A 21,273-nucleotide genomic window follows, 5' to 3' on the forward strand; every position below is an offset into this window, starting at 1 on the left:
TATCTATCTATCTATCTATCTATCTATCTATCTACTCCAGAGGCCAACCTCTGAGGATCTGTAAAGCCACAAGAAGCGATGTGAAGCTGAAGTAAATTTCAGAAAGTACTTGGATTTCAGTAGAGTATTTTTAAATTGGGAGCCAATGTTAGTGAATGACAATTGGAACATAGAATGCAAAATGTGTGAACAACTGGGTGTTGAGCATGAAGAAAGAGACTGGGACAGTCTTAACTGTGGCAAGAGAATTTTTTGAAGATGGTTGATCTGGTAAAATAAGCAAAGTGACCAAAACTTGTCTTCAGTGGGCATTCTTGAAGATTAAGGGAGGTATGTTTAAATGCCTGCAATTAGCTCATTCATTGATGGTGGGCTTTAATGAGAAGTGAATTATTAGAGAAATCAATAATTTTAATAGGCTTCTATAAGTTTCAAGAGGTCCTGCTGAGATCTTTCTCAGAAATATTTTGCCCAGCTTTCTATCAAACAGTTGACTGGGGCTCAAAAGACAGGAGCAGTTAATCTGAGCTGACAATCATGTGACCACCCCCATTTGAACAACAACTCGCATTATGATTAATATCTTCCCCCTTCTGGGAACAAATGTTTAGCAGTGAGCTCTTGTGCTGTTGGCTACATTTTGCAGTGCTAGAGGTCTGAAGCCGTAAAAACTTGGAGAAGGATATTTTGGATACACTTAACGTGTCGGAAGAGAAAGGCTATCTATGTCTGCAACAGCCATGGTGAGACCAGCTCATGCACTGGGGTGGTAGTGCACCAGAAGGCCTGAGATCACAGCAGCAATGCTTGTATCACAGGGTTTGCAGACAGGAACTTGGCTACATCACCTTTGACTGATGTTGGTAAAGAAGGTGTTGGCTGACAACTGCAGCCTCCAAAGAAAACCTTTTGGGCCGAGTGTCTCCCATTCCCAGTGGCTATTGAAGCATATCATCCAATCTCCCAGCATATATGGAACAAAAAGAGCCAATGCAGCCATTCCAACCTAAAATGGACTTTAGATTAAATCTCCTTTCTAGTTATTAATCTAAAGCTCTAAGGACCAGCGTTCTTTATGTGTTCGTCTACTATAAATGCGCTCTTGTAGGCAATAAATTCACTGAGTGAAATAATTCATTCACAGTTGCTTTTTTTTCCTTTTAGTAATTAACTTAAATCTGTGCTCATATTTGCTGAGTACTTTGCTAAGTAACATAGTTGCTTTCATTTTATTCTGTTTAGCCCTCTGGTAACATATCCAACTATTGTTCCAAGACTGCACTTGTATGTCTCTCTTAGAAGGCCTATCAGTTAGATGACCATAAATACACAATGAACATGATGGAATATTTGTCAAACCTGGACAATAAATAGCCTTCCTATTCTGGCTAGTGATATCACTCTGTATGGGTGAGCACGCAGATTCACCCCTGTTGCTGGATTCCCCCAAGTATAAGGTGCCATCAAATGCAATAAAAATTCAAGAATTGGCCTAGTAGCCAAATATCTTTGTGAACCAAAGGTATTTTTCTAGCACTGTGCAATTGATGTGTAAGAAGTTTCATGATGTGGAGGTCCAACGATCCCTACTTTTTCATTTCAAGAAATAGCTTTAAGGTCTGGCCCCTTGGAGGCTTCAAACTTGGCAAGATCACAATTCTACCGACAAGCCACTGGCCTGGTATAAGTGACGGCACGTAACTACCAGATCTGTCAAAGCAAAAGCAGCAAGGATGTTTTTGATGTGCTTTAAGTACCAACAGAAGAATGTAGTGGTATGGTGTGCCTCATGTAACTTTGCACAGCGAGAAGGGTTTCTAGTGGAGGGGGATGAAGGGGCCCATCATTTTTTTCACATGAGAGAATCTTTGAGGAAGATGATACTGGGAAACCCACCATCAGGCCAGTCATAGTACATTATTGGGTAAATGTATCTGATTCAGAGGTATCTGGGCTTAATAAAAGTGAACAGCAAAAATGTTTATTTGTATGGCTGTACATCCTGTGATATTGCAGCCTCAGAAAGAAAGTCCAGAATCAGGTTTATTATCACTGACATATGTCATGAAATCTGTTGTTTTGTGGCAGTCGCACAGTGCAATTCATTTAAAAAACTAAGTTACAATAAGAAATGTATTAACAAAATAAATAAGTAGTGCAAAAAGAGAACAAAATTGTGAGGTAATGTTTATGGATTCATGATCTGTTTGGAAATCTGATGGCAGAGGGAAAGAAGCTGTTTCTAAAACACCATGCATGTATCTTAGGGCTTCTGTACCTGAGAAGAGGGCCCGAATTGGATGGTGGGGACATCATGACAGATGCTGCCTTTTTGAGGATCACCTTGATGGTGGGGAGGCCAGCGCCCATGATGGAGCTGGCTGAGTTTACAACCCTCTGCAGCATTTTCCAATCCTCCATATCAGATGCAACTGTTCAGAATGCTCTCAATGGTACATCTATAGAAATTTGCTAGAGTCCTTGGTGGCATACAAGTGTCCCCCACTTTACAAATGTTCACTTTACGCCACTTTGTTTTACAAAAGACCTACGTTAGTAATCTGTTTTCGCATTTCAGAGGATTTTCGCTGTTGTGAAAATTTTTCCCGTATAAATTCATCGCTTTACGTCATTTCAGCTTAAGAAAGGTTTCATAGGAACGCTCTACCTTTGTAAAGGGAGGGACACCTGTATTAAATCCACTCCTCTACATATACAGTAAGTGAACTTTGTATTTCCTGCTCTGACTTGATCTATTAGAATGCTAACTACGTGGTATCTGAGAGATTGCATAACTATTCTATTGATTTCCTTCTCTCTCTCTCTCTCTCTCTCTCTCTCTCTCTCTCTCTCTCTCTCTCTCTCTCTCTCTCTCTCTCTCTCTCTCTCTCTCTCTCTCTCTATCTATCTTTATCTTTTGTGAAGATGCCTTGGCGAACTGCCAAGGGAGAGGCACCTTATTTTGCCACTGACTGCACCCTGTAATAATGAGAGTAATACTGAATCAAATCTAGTTATTGCTTTTGTTCAAAGTTTAATGTCCGTTATGAACCCTTCCTCTGCATGCTTTATCTGTAAATTGTCCTTTCAAGTACAGCTGAGAAAGTGGTAGCAGATGTGTATTATACCGACTGCACAGCTTGGACATCGGGAAATTTACTGCTTCAGATCTGTTGTGTTTGAAGATTCTGACCTGCTCATTTAACTTCTTGGCTTTCCAAAATTATCACTTTTCTGAGGTGCTTCTCACAGTTTAACATGAGAACTAGTTAATCAAGATACTTAACAGTTTGAATGTTGTTATTGCTGATATACCCTCGTGCTCTGGGAATAACCTTTTAGCTATAATGTAAAGACTAAATCCCAATTTTCTTTATGTGATGTTGCTTGGATTTCTAAAAGTTTCTGTATACTCCTCTATTAGTTCTTGTAATCTGCAGTGAAGTTAATACATAGCATTTTATTTGCATCATAACAAAGTGAGTTTTATTTTTGCTTCATGCTCTGAAATCTGTTTCAGGTCCAAGATATTTTATGTGACATTTGTTAGGCAGACTCGTGGAGAGCTGAGGGAGGTATTTTGTGCAGCTGTCACAACTAAGCACATCGTTATAATATTAAGGGGAACTAAAGTTAATTTATAATATACATGGGAGTAGTTCAGAAATATTCCTCTGTTGGTTAAAGCTAATACACTTGGACAGTTCAATGTTGTTTAAAGTGCAGACCACCCCACTGGAATATTCCCACAGCTATCATGAACAAACGCTGGCCTCCCATACTTTCTTCTCGGTCCATTTCTAACTTCCCATTTTTAGTCCAAGTATAGTCTATTAAAATAAACATGATTCAAATCTATTTCCGCTATGCATATAGAAAAAAGTCTATCTGTAATAGGATGGGCCCCCAAACTTGCTGATCAGTAACCATATGATACCCAAATCAGCTTTGTAATCTCATTTAATGCCTAATCCCGAAAGAATTTTATTTTAGAGGAATATGGGCCATAGCTAAATAAATAGACATATTGGTTGGCATGGACTAGTTGGGCTGAAGGGCATTTCCGATGCTGTATTACTCTGTGACTCTATTTGTTTATATTTACTCACTTCCTTTGTTATCATATATATTCTTCTCACTTTATTTCCTTTTCAACTTACTGCTTTTCATATTTCTTTAGAACAAAAGACTATTCAGCACAGCTCTCAAAATAATCCTGCCTATCATAATTCCTTATATCCTAAAAGTTCTTCATCAGTTGAATCCGCTTTTCAGTTTTCCTGACCTAGTTAGACATTTGTGCCCAGAACAACTTCAAACTGGCAAGACCGAAACCCAACTACTTTGTTCTCATTCCCCTGTGAGACTTCCATCTAGATATCATTCTGTTCACAAGCAGCAACTTAAATTTCTAAACACCAGAGATTCTGCAGATGCTGGAAATGCAGACTAACACATGCAGAATGTTGGAGGAACTCAGCAGGTCAGGTAGAATTGATGGAGAGGAATAAACAGTCAATATCTTGGGCCAAGGATTTCTATCCTGTGTGATAATAATGGCAACACTGTACCAATGGCATTGACCATTTTCCTACTGCCACACCATACTGGCTTATTTTGTCATCTGAATACTGTATATTTGAACTTCAACTTCACGCTATAGGTTTGTGTATAGAGCTTGATGTGCTATACAAGCTGAAGTACATCTTCATTCCAATTCCCGATTTTTATACTTGTTTTATTCCATTCTCTTCTAGAACTGCACTTATAGTGGTTCAAATTATTAATTGATAATGCAGTGTTATGTAATTACAAAATGGAATTTGTCTGGCATCTGCATGAATAAACGCCTCTTCTCCTAACTCTCCATACTTGCCAAAAGTGACTGTTCTCATGCTTGTGTTTACCTGTCCCTGTTTTCTGAACCAGACTAACAACTTCACCCAAAGCACTTGGCTTCCTTTTCCTTTGCAGGTTTCTATTTCCTTTCCTCCCCCAATTCAGAGCTCCTCAGATGTATAGTGGGTAAGGATACTGCAACAAGAGAAAGTGGGAGAGGGAGGTAACTAAGGCAAACAGGGTGATCAAGCTAGCAAGTATTAGAATGTATGATCAGAGAGAGAGGAACAAGAAAAGACCTTTTTTTGTTCTCTGTAACACCATAATTAATGACTGAAGTATTTTTTTAACTGAATTAGAACTAACTTAGAGCTTTTTCCCTCCCAAAATTAGTTATATCAATTTCATAGTGTTTATCTATTCCAGTTATTCGCAGCACCTTCACTCGCATTTGTTACCGGTGTAGGATGAATGTAAATTAATTGCTTTCCAGCTGTAACTTGTCTATAACTCTTTTTTTCCAAATGTTTTGAACTTCCTACTCCATCAAATTCAGTTACCCTGATTGTAAATGATTGTAAATTGGAACTGCGTAATATGCTAAAGGATTATTTTTCTGGGCAATGTTTGTGTCATTGGGAGCTGTGTGCACACAGCCCTATCATGCATTGTGTAACGATTGCACGTGAGCTGGGTCCTCTGTCAGCTTTGTAATGCTGGGTTCGAAGTATGATTATGTAAAAGGTGCCTGTGCCCACACTAAACTGACATCTTGTTATCTTTTCTAAAATGGGAATTGTTTAAAAAATCATGGTAAGTCTGCTGAAACAAGCCTTTCTGCATGTACAGATAATGTTGCAGTAACCATTTTTAAAACCTCTAAATTGTACATTTAACATATTTACGAATTATGAAATGCCACTTAAAAATGGCAGCCCAAGAAATTAAATTAATGACTATCCCATCATTCACAAGCTTCAACTACTTTCTGGTCACATTTGTGTCAAACAGCCACTGTATATTTTGAATACATTTGAATCGGTTGCCTGGTAACAGTGATGTTTTTTCCAAGAGGTGAATGCCAATCTTCATTTTTTTTTAATACTACACTTTCTTTCCACAGGTTTGGCCATTCTCATTATAAATACATTTGCAAAATATTTCAGTTTTGAAACCTGCCCTTAGCAACCAAACCACAGAAAATCCATGACTCTGTTACCAGAGCAACAAGAATCTCAGAATATTAAAGCCAGCTCCAGCGAAGGAACATATCCAGTCTTATTGTATTTACCTTTGCTTAGCAACTTATGGTGATGTGTCAAAACAGTACTTCAGGATTATGCTGCAAAATTCAAACTGTGTTTATAATGTTGAAAACTCAGATTGCATTTTAATTTATAGTTATCGTGAATGGTATATTTTTGTTTGAGTTGAAATTGAGAACATTTCTTTTTGCCTTGAGAGTGTTGTGATTTATTTATTTAAACTGTTACAAATCGAGCTGAACCTGAAGCAGCTGATGTATTTAAGCAATATGTTTTGAATTAATTTCAGGCCAGCCATTTGAATATGCTCCCATAAGAGGCTGCTTCAAACTTTGATTTTCCTTTTACTGGTCGGGTATATGTTCTGAGTTTTATGTTTTATTTATACAATTTGGGCATCTGCAGCTACCAAGTACTCTGTTTTTCCTTTGGTAGATATATTATCTGTCATCAAGACATTCAGAAAGTGTCTTAAAGATATTTATATGTTTTATTTAGCTTTTCAAAAAGATCAATGCCAGAGTCTCATTTGTTGTTACTAATCATTAGCTTCAATGTATTTGTCTCTGTGCCCAATGTACTTCTCATGTGATAATGTTAAGTGATAAAGATCTTCATTTGTTTGACACAATTCAGTTCTTTCATTACCAATTAAATTTATGGATTGAATCTCCTTGCAGTTATAATGTCACAATGCTGCACACATTGAGAAGGAAGGGAGGAGGCTGAGTGGGGAATGTGGTGATGCTAACAGCAAAGACAGTTGATTTGAGGAAGAGGCAATATCCAGGTGATGGGTGATGCATTGAGCATTGTGAAAGTAGTTAACTTATTGCAGGATTTAATTGCACTTGCATGTGTGCAATGGCTTGTAAGGAGGTAATCTAGTTAAGGTTCCTTGTCACCATCACCTAAAGTTTAATAAACTTCTCGGTATACAAGGGAACAATATTCTCAGCAGTTTATGCCCAGTAAATTCTTTACCACCAGCAGCTGTGGAGGCCAAGTCTTGGGGTATATTTAAGGCAGAGGTTGATAGATTCTTGATTAGTCAGGGCATGAAGGGATATGGGCAGAAGGCAGGAAGTTGGGGCTGAGAGGAAAAACGGATCATCCATGATGAAATGGCGGAGCAGACTCAATGGACCAAATAGACTAATTCTGCTCCCATATCTTATGCCTCTAAATTTAGAAGCACCTTGGAGCTACGCATTGCTTTTTTGTTTGTCTTCCATCTGTGAGAAGTATATCCCTAGGTGTGAAACCTGCAAGTCAATTCTTGTCCATTTGCCCCACTGTGAGTATACATTGTAGTTGACTTGTTAGTCAGACTGCCTGTTACTGTTACAGCCCAGCCCTGGTTCACTAAGCATGCAATGTGAATCATCAATAGTGATCTTGGAAATAAAGGTGCAGGAACTCATCTGAAGACTTTACAGATTTGGGGTACTGGTAAATTTAGTGATACAGATACAGCTTGCTGGAGCTTGCAGAGACGTAGGTACAAACTGTTGGTTTCCCGTTCACAATATCACCGTAAGGAGACGCATAATTAAGACTGGGTCCTTTCTACAAGCGGGAACACTTAAACTCAAAGATAATGGGAGCAACTTAACGACAGTGGAGTCTGTGCATATTTTTAAGTCAAATGAATATACCGTTAATTGGCTGCTATATGATCTTCTTTCCTCTCCTCCTCTTCCAGTACGAGAACTACCACCTATTAACCAAGATGTACGTCAGAAGCAACGCATCTCAATAGAGATCTTGCCTCCCGAAATGAAAGCTCCTTTCCCTCCTGATCCAGTATTTCCCATCCGAACCAAAACCGTGAAGGAATTTCAGTAAGTATTGAAAACAGCTTGAAGTACATTTTATTTGCCTGCTTACATTTTTTTTGGCCCAGTGTTACTTCCCCAGCGATAGTCCACCAGTATTCCTGCTATTATGGTAATTTCATCTATAGTTCAATGTCTTTACAGTAACTCCAGCTGTGTCCTACCACTGTTACTGCCTCCCTATACTATCAACAAGAGCCTCCCGGTATTCACAAACAAAGAGAAAATCTGCAGATGCTGGAAATCCGAGCAATGTACACAAAGTGCTGGAGGAACTCAGCAGGCCAGGCAGCATCTATGGAAAAAAGTATGTTCGACATTTCAAGCCGAAACCTGTCCTGCCAAAGGGTTTCAGCCTGAAACATCGACTGTACTTTTTTCCATAGATGCTGCCTGACCTGCTGGGTTCCTCTAGCATTTTGCGTGTGAGTCTCCTGTTATTATTGCCCTCACTGCTCTTCTTGCTATACCACCGTTATAATTATCACTGCATATTCAACTATAGTCTTGCGTAATTTGCTCCAGCTCCAGACCACCAATATTACTGCCAATACTGTAACTCTTTTTTGTATCTTACCAGCATTAATATACTAACTGTAACTACAGCGATCATTCCTCAAACTACTGCTCCTCACTGTGACTCTGGCAATAACTTCCTCATATTACCTGTTGTTACTGTAACTTCAGTTATATTTAACTATGGGGATCATAATTTATCAATTTAATTAGTCACTGATTCTCACTGGACATTAATGTGAAGTGAAATTGTTGCAAAAGTGTGTGATAACCTGCTAAGTCTGGTCATGGTGGAAGGAAAGTTGTTGTTCCTCACCTAAACTGCAGTTCATCTATTTCATGACAAAATAGAGGGATTGTTTTTGAAGTCAAGGTTTAACAATGAAATCTAACAACTTGCTTCCATGATGAAGGGTCTCGGCCCGAAACGTCGACAGTGCTTCTCCTTATAGATGCTGCCTGGCCTGCTGTGTTCCACCAGCATTTTGTGTGTGTTGCTTCCATGATACACCGGTGTGCTCTCTTCAGTTACCTGATGAGGTAACTGTAGCCTTTGGCCTGGTGCAGAAGTCATCAGGTGGTGCCCAACCTTCAGAGAGTGTTTCAACCCTTAACCACACTCTCCAGCTGGTGGGTCAGCAGTGGTGGCCAAGTCATTGTCCATCTGCTCCTGACTTACAGCTCAAGTCCTGTCACCTGCTCCATATCCAGCAAGAGGCTCTTCCTGATTCCTCCCCACCCTGGAGCTACTGGGTTCTTGCTCATTTCATCAGGCCCAGCATAGACAGCAACCTCCATGCTGACTTGCCGGGAATCCTTTACAGCCAATCTCTGCTGGGAATAGTCATGTTTTCCATCCTTTGTCCCTGTACTCCTGGACTAAGGATTGGCCTTCCTCTCATGAGCCTCCTCACATCCTTCCTCCCATGGTACTGTGAGCTCCACCATTTTCGTGTCCTTGGTGGCACATATTAAGGTATCTGGTTGAAGTGTGGTTTGCACCACCTTCAGGAATGGCAGCTTCCTCCCCACATCAACCCTCATCTCCCATGATTTGGCAGTTTGCAGCAGATTGGATTTAGGCCTCTTTGATATGACCGGATTGGCCCTCTCCTTGATTAAAATGACTGCCTGCCCTGTTTGCCTCTCTGCCAGATGGTCTTTTTTACACTTCCTCTGCTCCACTGTGTCAGCAAGGAATGGTGGAACCTACACCGTCCTTGTGTTAAAGTAGTTTTGCATCCTGACAGTATGTGTGCCAGTGAACCCTGCTGACTACAAAGCTTGCAGTTAGGGTCCTCTCTCAGCCCCCATGAGTGCACTGTGATGGTGTAGGGAGAGTGTCATACACAGATTGCAGAAGGAAAGAAATGTGGAGGGGCTCCAGTTACCAAAGCTCTGCCCAAGGGATCTTGCAAATGGGAAGATCCCATTTTGTCCAGGTACCCTCTGACCCCAACTCCACTGCCTTTGATAATCAGCTTCCGTCCTCACAGTTCTGGACCATGTGACCTCTATCCCTTCCATTTGCACCCTCCCATTACTGGAAGTGTGCAAAGCGGAAACCTTGCCATCCCAGGCATGGGCTGTTGATGATGTCTCTCCGTTGCAGGGAGCTCACTACCTGGTCTATGGCTGAGTTGGCAGCCCACTTTCAGCCCAATTTTATTGTGACTCCTACCTGATTTATTAGTTTGTCACCGGAGCCCCTCAGTGTTAACACAACTCTATACTTTGCCACCTTGAACTCCTCCACTACCAATGACAATGGGAGCTGTAACTAGCCTGATCTTATGTGTGTGTGTAGGCCTCCGTTAGTCTTGATAGACCATGGATTTGCACCTTGGAAAGTTTCCAGGGCGCAAGCTTGGGCAAGGTTTTTTTTAATGGAAGACCAGCAGTTGCCCACGCTACAAGTCTCCCCTCTCCATGCCACCAATGTTGTCCAAGGGAAGGGCATTAGACCTGATCTTATGTAGACCCCCACTGAAGAAAAACTTGGGGCGATCCCCAGCCACCTGCACAGGTGCTTGTTAACTTTCCTCTCTACAGTGGTCACGGGGATCTTGTACACTGTGAAAAGCCAGAGCAGCCTTGGTAGAAGACCGTATTGCTACAACCGTGCCTTAAGTTTACCAGGGAGTCTGGTTTTGTTGAGCCACTCTTCAGTCTGCTTTACAGTGTTGATGATATTGGTGCTGTCATTGCTGCATTAAACCAATTTCCTCTGTGGATGAAATGACTTCTTCCTGCACTTGAATACTGAAATTGCTGGTAACCTTGCCTTTTTTGATCACCACGCATCTGGACTTGTTGGCCTTGAAGGTCATCCTAGCCCAGGTAGCTACATTGTGCAGGGTTTCCACTACCCATCTTGCTTAGGCATGGGTTACAGTGGTTACTGTGATGTCGTCCATGAACCTCTGTTTTGCAGGCTGTCGGATCCCAGGCCCCAACAATAGGCCTCGGGTTACATCTGCTGCTGCTGCTGATATGAGGAGGTTGTTACCCATGACAAACAAGATGAAGGAGATGGTACAGCCGGTCGGAATCCCTTTTTGGCGGTCTTGCCATCTGGTTTTAAAGTGGGCTGATGTGAATCCTCCTAGGTGGCTGGTGATCATGTCTCGCGTTACTGGTGGGATATGGTAGCGGTCCAGGCCAACCTGGGTGAGGACGTGTGGAAATGATCCGTTGGCATTGGCTGGGTCTAACTAGACCACTGTTAGGTTGCCTTCCTTCTGTCTGGTTTCCTGCCAAGTGAGATCTGCCATGTTTCGCTCAGTTGCTGGGATCTTGGTTGGGGGACTTTTGGATTGAACTCTAGTCCCTGATTCTTACAGGGATCGCTGCGTGATTCCCTCAGAAATTCTTCCACCTCCTACTTTGAGCCGGTTATGGTGCCAGATTTTTTGCTGGCTGGGAAGAGCCCTGGTGAACCTGAATGGATTTTTAATGAAGTACGCTCTCCTTCTCATTTTCTCCCTTCTGAGCTTCCGCAGCTGTTCCTGCAGTTTGCCAGTTAGATCTTTGACGCCTTCTTTTTTGCTAGGTGAACTGTTTCTGAATCGTTTGTTCAGGGTCTTATCTCACATCTCAGGTGGCAAATCTCCCTTTCCCTCCTGTTTTGTTGCGATGATGGTTTAAGATCCCCTTGGGCCAATTCATTCTTTAGCAAAGTTGAACACGATGGCTGTGAGGGAGTTGAGTTTCCTGTAGACAGGTTCTGCCAATGTAGCTTCCAAGATGCAATCCAGGTTGTCATCAAATGGCTTCCAAGATACATTGTCTGACGATATAGGCCATCCGACCCTCCCCTCTCTTTCCTTGATGAATGGATTAGGGTATCAGAGGGGGCACACACTTGGACTCTTCATTGGCACTAGGGTGGCTCAGGTTGCGGAGAGATCTTCAGTTCTGTGGGGTGCTTCCTGGCTGGAGTTCTCCATTGTCTCACCAGATGTCAAGTCTGTGCATTGCACTTGAGTCACCATCGTTCCACAACTGGACCTGTTCGGCTACATCCTGAGCCCTTTGGTGTTCTTGCAGATTTTGCCGCAGTAGCACTTTGCAACGAATGTCTCCCCGGTCAGTGTTGTTTGCTTGAACCTTCTCATTATCATATTTCCAGTCCTGGTTACTGCAGTTATATTTGTCCTATTGAGCCTCTCATCCTCCACCCCTCTTGGGAGACTCTGGGGGTGTTGCATATTCAGTTCGTCCATTGTTTGTATAGTGCCCTCTTGCGAGTGCTACACACAAGGTTGCTAGCCTTTCCTGGAACTCAGCAGTCTTTCCAGTGTCTCTGACCTTCTTGTTTGCCATCCAGTCTTTTCTGGAAGTCACTGATGAACCAGTTGACACTTGCATCCTACACTGGGGTGTTCCCTTCCGTTACCTGAAGAGGTAACTGTGGCATTTGGCTAGGGGCAGATGTCATTGGGTAGTGCCCAACCTTCACAGAGTGTGTCAACCTCTATACTCCAGCTGGTGGGTCAGTAGTGGTGGCCAAGTCACTGCCCATTTGCTCCTGACTTCCAGCTCAACTCCAGTCACCTGCTCCATATCCAGCAAGAGGCCCTTCCTGCTTCCACCCCCATCCTGCGAGCTGCTTGGTTCTTGCTCTTTTCATCAAGGCCCAGTGCAGACAGCAACCTCCATGCCACCTTGCCGGGAACCCTCTACAGCTGATCTCCACGTGGAATAGTCATGTCTGCTATCCTTTGTCCCTGCACTCCTGGACTAAGGACTGGTACTTCAGGACCCTCCTCTTATGAGCCTCTTCACATCCTTCCTCCTGTGGTACTGTGAGCTCCACCAGGATGATATTCTTGTCTTTGGTGGACTACAGTACAATAAAGCTGAATAATTTCAGTTTGAGTTATCATCAAACTAACAATTTTTGTAAGCAGCTGTCAACATTGTTTGAATTTTAGTCAATTATCCTAATTTTAAAGCAGATACTTTGCAAAAATTTGCACAGTGAATTGAGGTTTTTACTTGGAGCTGCGTAAATCCCTTCATAATTAATTAGATTTAGGGATCTTGGGGTCCGAGTCCATAGAACGCTCAAAGCAGCTGCACAGGTTGACTCTGTGGTTAAGAAGGCATACGGTGTATTGACCTTCATCAATCGTGGAATTGAATTTAGGAGCTGAGAGGTAATGTTGCAGCTACATAGGACCCTGGTCAGGCCCCACTTGGAGTACTGTGCTCAGTTCTGGTCACCTTACTACAGGAAGGATGTGGAAACCATGGAAAGGGAACTAATAATATTTCTCACAAGTTTTATAACTAAATAGATTGATTGGAAGTAGATTCACACAGCTCCATAGACAAAGATGTTGTAAAAAAAAAGCAGCTTAACCCGAACTAAAGCAATTCTGTGCATGTTTTGAAAAATAGTCTCCTCATTTTGCAGCAGGATCTTCAATCATCTCGCACCTTTTTCATTGTGGAAAGTTCCCAAATGAGTCCAATAAGAATCTTTACCAGGAGTGAGATAATAACCAACTTAGAACATAGAACCACAGAACAATACAGACCCTTTGGTCCACAATGTTGTGCTGACCTTTTAAACTACTCCAAGAACAATCTAACCATTCACCCCCACATAGCCTTCTATTTGCCTTTCATCCATGTGCCTATCTAAGAGCCTCCTAAATATCTTATATTTATCTGCCCCTATCATCACCCCTGGCGGTGCATTCAATGCACTTACCTCGTTTTCTGTTTAAAAATAACTACTGTTAATGTTCCCCCCCCCCCCCATACTTTCTACCAGAAAAGCTCAAGCTCACTCAGCCTTTCCTCATAAGACATGTTCTCTCATACAGGTAGCATCCTTGTAATCTATTCTGTACCTTCTCTAATGCTTCTACCTCCATCCTATAATAATGCAACCAGAACTGAACACAGTACTTTAAGTGTGGTCTAACTTTCTATCTAACCAAGAGTTTTATAGAGCTGCAGCTTAACCGTATGGTTCTTGAAATCAATCCCACAATTAATGAAGGCCAACACAGCATCCACCTTCTTAACCATTGTACAGAGCAAAGACCTTTCCTCTGAAACTGTGTATTTAAAGGGTGGACTCTGACCTTCTATGACCTCAATTTCGGGTGGTCAAGGTCATGTTCACTTTTGTTTGAACTTTATAATGAAGGAAAGGATATTTCACAAGCTTTGTTTTTCTCTTTCCAGAAGAGGTGGTAGTGGGGTCAGAAAGATTTGCTTGCAACTAGACTTTCCCTGATTCCACCATTATCCATTAATTTATGGTAATAGTGGTCAACTAGTCCAGCAACAAAATAAAATGCAGGAAAACACCATAAAATGCACATTAGTTCCTTTCTGACACAAGATGAAAAATTGTTTGATCTTGAGAATTTCAAAGAAATTTCCTCTGACTCATCTTCCTGAGAGTTTGCCAAGGCTGAATACCTGGCAGTGGTTCATTTGTTTGATTGAACAAATTTTAAGGAAGATCCCTCTCTCCCATCATCAATTTCATTCAAATTTCAGATACAGTCTCTTTAGTCTTCTTACAAACTAGAAGGGTGAAGTACTCTTTTGAATGTCTAAATTAATTTTTCATCTACATCGAGGGTTTCTGGCCTGAGATCCTTGGACCCCTCGGTTAATGGTAGGGATCCATGGCATAAAAAGGGTTGGGGACCCCTGCTCTACTTTCTCTGGTTTCCATCTGATTCATTTTCCTCATGGTTGTTGCAGGGGCTGATTCCTTTCCTGCTGTGAATCTTGGCCTGCGCTTTCCTTGAACTAGCCTGGTGGAATTAATCATTCTGGGTCACTTAAATAATGGTTGGAATGTGTGGGTGTCCATGGCTTAACTGGCATGTTAACAAGAACTTTGGACAGAGCAAATAGGTTGTGGTCAGTGATTAGTTTTAACCAGGTTTTATATTAGTGCCTGATGGCACAAACATTGATTTCTCAAACTTCCAGTAATACCCCCAACCCCTGCCCCTTTTCCCTCTCTCACCTCATCTCCTTGCCTGTCCATCTCCTCCCTCTGGTGCTCCTCCCCCCTTTTTCTTTCTTCCATAACCTTCTGTCTCTTTTCCCAGCTCTTTACTTCATCCCTCCCCCTCTAGGTTTCACCTATCACCTTGTGTTTCTCTCTCCTCTATCAACCCCACCTTTTAAATCTACTCCTCAGCTTTTTTTCTCCAGTCCTGCCCAAAGGGTTTCAGCCCAAAATGTCACCTGCGGAGCTCCTCCAGTTGCTTGGATTTCCAACATCTGCAGATTTTCTCTTGTTTATGTTAGCGAACATTTATTGTTCCTTAATCAGATGTAAACTACAGTGCTGAAGTAACAAACAATGAATCTATGGCTCTATCAAATGTATATTATTTTGCAGTGATTAGGGCCTGAATACTTATTTCTATGATGCCAACGGATTTTATGCTGATAAAGATATTTTCCATTGACAAATGAAAGCACTGCTGGAACATTTCACCTACAATCCATAAATCCAGTGTAAAATCGGGAAAGTTAAAGATATGACAGAAGAATTATTTTACATTGAAGTGCTTGTCTATATTATTTTAATAGGTTACATGTAGGATCGTAAAACCTTCCATGAGCACGAAGGTTTTCAGAATCACGCCCAGAAGACACCTAATGGATTAAACTAAGCTAAACTTTCCTCCCTCCCACTTTCTGCTTTATGCAGGGATCGCTCCCTACGTGACTCTCTTGTCTGTTCGCCCCTCTGCACTGATCTCCCTCCTGGCACTTATCCTTGCAAGCGGAACAAGTGCTACACGTGCCCCTACACCTCCTCCCTCACTACCATTCAGAACCAAACAGTCCTTCCAGGTGAGTTTGTTGGGGTCATATACTGCGTCCAGTGCTCCGGGTGTGACCTCCTGTATGTCGATGAGACCTGACATAGGTTGGGAGACCACTTCACCGAGCACCTACGCTCCGTCCGCCAGAAGAAGCAGGATCTCCCAGTGACCACCCATTTTAATTCCACTTCCCATTCCCATTCTGACATGTCAGTCCATGGCCTCCCCTACTGTCGCAATGATGCCACACTCAGGCTGGAGGAACAACACCTCATATTCCATCTGGGTAGCCTCCAACCTGATGGCATGAACGTTGTTTTCTCAAACTTCTGTCAATGCACCTGCCCTCCTTCACCATTCCCCATCCCCTTTTCCCTCTCTCACCTTAACTCCCTGCTTGCCCATCGCCTCCCTCTGGTGCTCTTCCCCCCTTTCTTCCATGGCCTTGTGTTCTCTCCTGTCAGACCCCCCCTTCTCCAGCCCTGTATCTCTTTCACCAATCATCTTCCCAGATCTTTATCCTTCCTCCTCCCAGTTTCACCTGTCCCTTTATTTCACTCTGCCCTCCCCCTCCTTTTAATTCTACTCCTCATCATTTCTTCTCCAGTCATGCCGAAGTTATTAACCCAAAACATCGACTGCACTTTTTTCCATAGATGCTGCCTGGCCAGCTGAGTTCCTCCAGGTGTGCGTGCGTGCGTGCGTGCGTGTGTGCGTGCGTGCGTGTGTGTGTGCGTGCGTGTGTGTGTGTGTGTGTGTGTGTCTGTGTGTGTGTGTGTGTGTGTGTGTGTGTGTGCGTGTGCGTGCGTGTGCGTGCGTGTGCGTGCGTGTGCGTGCGTGTGTGTGTGTGTGTGTGTGTGTGTGTTGCTAACTTTCAAGATTTGAGCTGCTGTTTAAGGATCCAGTTCTTCTATGATGAACTTTCTCTGAATGCTTGGACCATTCATTACTTGGATCAGTCATAGTTTCAGCAGCAGTTTTTGAGGTACAGCATGGTAACAGGTCCTTCTGCCGCAACAAGCCAATAATGCTCAATTACACCCATGTGACCAATTAACTACGTACTAACCCATAAGTCTTTGAAATGTGGGAGGAAGCTTGAGCACCCAGAGGAAACCCAAGCTTTATGGGGAGATTGTACAAACTCTTTACAGAAAGCAGTGGGAATTGAACCCACGTCTATGGTACTGGACTTTACTAATTGAGATACAGTGTGGAACAGGCCCTTTTGGTCCTTTGAGCTGCACTGCCCAGCGAATCCCCTGATTTAATTTTAGCCTAATCACGGGACAATTTACAGTGACCAATTAACCTACATCTTTAGGCTGTGGGAGGAAACTGGAACAGCTGGAGGAAACCCACACAGTCATGGGCAGAACGTACAAACTCCTTACAGGCAACAGCAGGAGTAGTGTTCAGTGTAACGCTACGCTACTGCGCTACCCCTTATGTTTTATTAAAACAGTTTCCATTCCCCACAAGTTCAAAACCTGGCATACAAAAATAGAAATTCTGCTTGAACTTTTAAAAATGTTTTTGAGAACGTGAACTAAGCTGACAAGATTGGCAATTCTTGACTGGATATGAGGAGTTGATGCCGGCAGCCTCCTTAAATCATGTGGATGCAGTGCTTTTTATTTAACTAAATGACCTGGCAGGTGAGAAAGAGCATTTAGGAGATAGTTGTGATGTGGTTCTGGAGTGAATATATATACCTATAAATGATTGGCAGGTCATTAGTGAAAACTCGTTGGTGAACCAACTGGATTATTACAATGGATGCCCAATATTCAATGCATCAAGTGAATTAATTTCTTAAACGTATACCGTGGGAAATGAACTCGTGTTTTGTAGGAATTTAAATTACCCTTAATCAATTCTTTCGTTAGTGCAGCAACATGAGTACTATGCCACTATGCCACTTAACTTTAGGTGTTTTCTCCTCGCCAGCTGAGCACCACTGTAATCTCTGCTTACTGAGGCAAGTGGGTATGTGAACACTGAGAACATTCCCAAGATTCCAATTTCCCAAAAAAAATCCAAGTCAGCTCTCTTTTTGTGCAACATGTAAAGACTGTATTTCAGATGTCATATATTTCTTTTGAAGTTTGAATTATTAGCTATTGTGAAGTTAAGTAAGCCAGGTTTTTACATAGTGATTTAACAATGTCTGAATGGTTTGAGGAAAGATCTCACCTCGGTAGCTGGAGTAGGGTGGATACCTGGGATTTGTGTTAGTCACAGGATATTCTAGTTAAGCCTTTCCCTGCACCAAAATTTTATTCTTTTAATGAGGTGTGTAGAGTACACAAGAGATTCCCAAATGATAGTACTGTAGAAGGAAAATTATCTACTTTATCAGGTATTCATCATTTTTTAATAATATCATTCTTCAGACACCAAAATCTATAGTAACCATCCTCAATGGGCCAGCTGGTGTTTTAGTAATAACATTGGTGAAAATTATTTGAGCTGATGTGCAGGTTCTAAGCACTCAACGGGGTAAGATCCGAAAATCATAGTTATGTGAAATTGTATATTCTTGTAGGGCATTTGAGGATTTCGGTTATCTGTAAAGGGCTGTCAATAATATTGCTCAAAAGTTAGAAATTATGTGGACTAATATCTTGTCATTGATTTCATTTGGGAGGTCAGGGAGTGGAGATGGGGTGTGGGAAACATGCTACCTCAGAGGAGGTTTAGCAGGGTGCCACCTGGATTAGGGTGTAAGGAGAAGCTGGATAAACGAATTATTTTCTCTGGGGTGTAGGAGGCTGAAGGGGGGGGATGATAAAAGTTAATAAAATTTTGGGAGGCATGGATAGGGTAAATAGAGTCACATAACAGAGGAGATAGCTTTGAGGTAAGATAAAGAAATTTTAAGGGAGATATATAGGGCAAGTATTTTACACAGTAGTAGGTGCTTGGATTGCAGTACCAGGGTTGGAGGAGGAACCCATGACATTTAATCATGACATTAAAGAGGCATTTAGACAGACACATGAAAATGAAGGTAATGGAGGGATATAGATTATGTGCAGGAAGATGGGATTTGTTTCATTTGACATTAGAGTTGGCACGTACATTAGAGCGAGCCAAAAGACCTGTTCCTATAAAGTTCTGGGTCTATATGGAATTTTCGTATTCCCTGTGACCGGATGGGCTTTCTCTGGGTGCTCTGGTTTTCTCATGTAATGGATATTCACTTCCTGGGCCAAGGAGCCTCTTCTTTTTGCCAAACCAGACGTTCTATACATATCCATTGTCACTTTTTAAAAATTAAGCAGTATTAAGTTAAACTTCCAACTATGCTCTTTGTTTAGCTTCTGATTGTAAATCGGAGCCGGTCTTCTGTTTTAAATGTAAGTGGAAAGCAATAATCAGTTTGAAGTTCGAAGGGCAGCTTTGCACACAGATGCATTGTCTAAAAAAAACAGGATGTAGGTCAGTGCACTGAGCTTATTGTTGCTCAAGAGATGCACTGTAAGATAGTGGATTATTTAATTGGGCTTGTTTCAAAATAGATAATGCTGGCTAAGTTGTTTAGATCAAGGAAGCTTGCAAGTGAAATGGAGACAGTCACTTAGCACATCAATAACTAATCTATTAGTAAATTGGAAGGTTTGTGTACTCAAGGAATCAGCTTCACAGAATAAATTGTACGTAACCTGGGATCTGTGTCTCCAAGAAGCTTTTAGACCTTTTGTTTTAAAAGGCATCTGAAAGAATATCATATGCGTGTGACGTCACTCAAGTGGCTGAGAAGGGATATAAATGTAGAGGGCAGTTCAGGCTCATTAGGAATGGGGTAAAGAACATCAAGAAGCATGAGAATATGGGATGAACTGGAGTTCGTTCCTCTACCTTCGATTTCTGTGATGGATGACTGGTTCATCTGCATTGTTGGTATGTCTTCATAGCTTAGAGGAGTTTGTACCTGTGTTTTAGAAATGGTCTGCAATTTGGAAATATTTTTTATGATAGAAAATGCTTTCTGAGCTATAAATGTATTTTAAGAGTTCTGTCTGGATTTAAAAGTGTATCACTAAAAAGAAACGAACTGTGCTGAAGCTACTTTGTTGGCTGGAAGTATCTCCTCCTTGCAGGGAGGGGGTCCCACCACTCAAATAGTTGGTATCGGCAGCTAAACTTGTCGTGGAGAATAAACAGTGAAGTGAACTAGTCTTTGAGGATAGGGTAGTTACACTATAATCACCCTTTAGTGATGGTAATCATGGCTACTTACAGTATATCCGATAGGTTTTAAGGTCTTGGTTTTGAGATTAGGACTTCATGGTCAGCAAACCCAATGCCGTCACACTCACGCATCCCAAAGATGTGCAGGTTGGTAGGTCAAATGGCCATTCTGAATTGTCTCAAGTGTAGAGCTGAGTGATAAAATGTGAGGGGAATGTGCAGGGAATAAAAAGGGATTAGTGTGTTTGATGGTTGGTCGTTTACATGATGCTTGGTGGTTTAAAAGGACTTGCTAGGCTGAAGATCCTGTTTCTGTGTTATATGACTCTTGTAAGTAAATGGATCCAACTATTCACTGGAGTGTATAACCTTCATATCTATTTTTGAACAGTTAAACTATAATTAATGAGTGCAGTGATATTCAGCATTCGCCAAGGCAGAATTTTAATGAGGATAAACATTATTAATTCAATTAACGTAGATATAAACAAATACATCTTTGTTTTGATTACAGGGAAGATATAGAAAAGGCCAAGACTTCAGGAGACTGGAAAATAGTGCATGATTTTTATTCAACAACTTTTGATTCTTTTCTGGAAATTAACGCAGCATTCAAGGTATAGAGATCTTTCATCTTGTTTTAGGAAAATGGGGCTTGTGTTGCACCTATTCATTGCATGCATATCTAACAACCTTTAATTGATTTTAACGATTTTCCGTAACTGTTCTTAAGAGCATAGTGCTCATTTCATGTTCCCATAAAATGAAGTGATCCAACTGAGATACAAATTACAATAAACAGTACACCAGCAGTATCAATTACTTGTTTTCTGCTGGTCTCCTATTATGACTCCCAGCTTCCTGATGTAATTTGGATTCCACCTCTTCCAGATAAAATATAAACTATATTGTTTATCTGTTCTACAGTCTGCTTTTAAATCTGCATCATTTGTGACTTTCAGATGTTGAAGAAGTAATTGATTTAGATCTCAATGTTGTATATGGTGACATATATGTACCTTGATAATAAAATGTACTTTGATCTCTGTAGGAAAAGTGAAAATTCAGCAAAATAGAAATGATATTTGTAACAGACAAGAAAAACAGTGGGAGATTTTTTTTAAAGTTATGACATGCACATAATAATCAGTCCTATTTCCAATGCAACTAACCATAAGTGATATCTCAGTCCTATTTCAAAGATTCAAAGTACATTTATTATTAAAGTATGGATGCAGTATACAACCCTGAGACTTAACTTTCCACAGACAGCCATGAAACAAAGAAACACCATGGAAC

General features: G+C 41.5%; 1 protein-coding gene across 1 annotated transcript in view; it reads left to right on the forward strand.

Moving 5' to 3' along the window:
- The window catches only part of hectd2 (HECT domain containing 2), a 117,971-nt gene that overhangs the window by 18,649 nt on the left and 78,049 nt on the right, over window positions 1-21,273 (forward strand). Inside the window, exons 3-4 of the mRNA XM_073027430.1 lie at window positions 7,810-7,948; window positions 20,489-20,591. Coding sequence (XP_072883531.1) covers window positions 7,810-7,948; window positions 20,489-20,591 — 242 coding nt within the window. The remainder of the gene's footprint in view (window positions 1-7,809; window positions 7,949-20,488; window positions 20,592-21,273) is intronic.

The sequence above is a fragment of the Hemitrygon akajei genome, chromosome 23 (assembly GCF_048418815.1).
Source record: "Hemitrygon akajei chromosome 23, sHemAka1.3, whole genome shotgun sequence".
Classification (NCBI taxonomy): Eukaryota; Metazoa; Chordata; class Chondrichthyes; order Myliobatiformes; family Dasyatidae; genus Hemitrygon; species Hemitrygon akajei.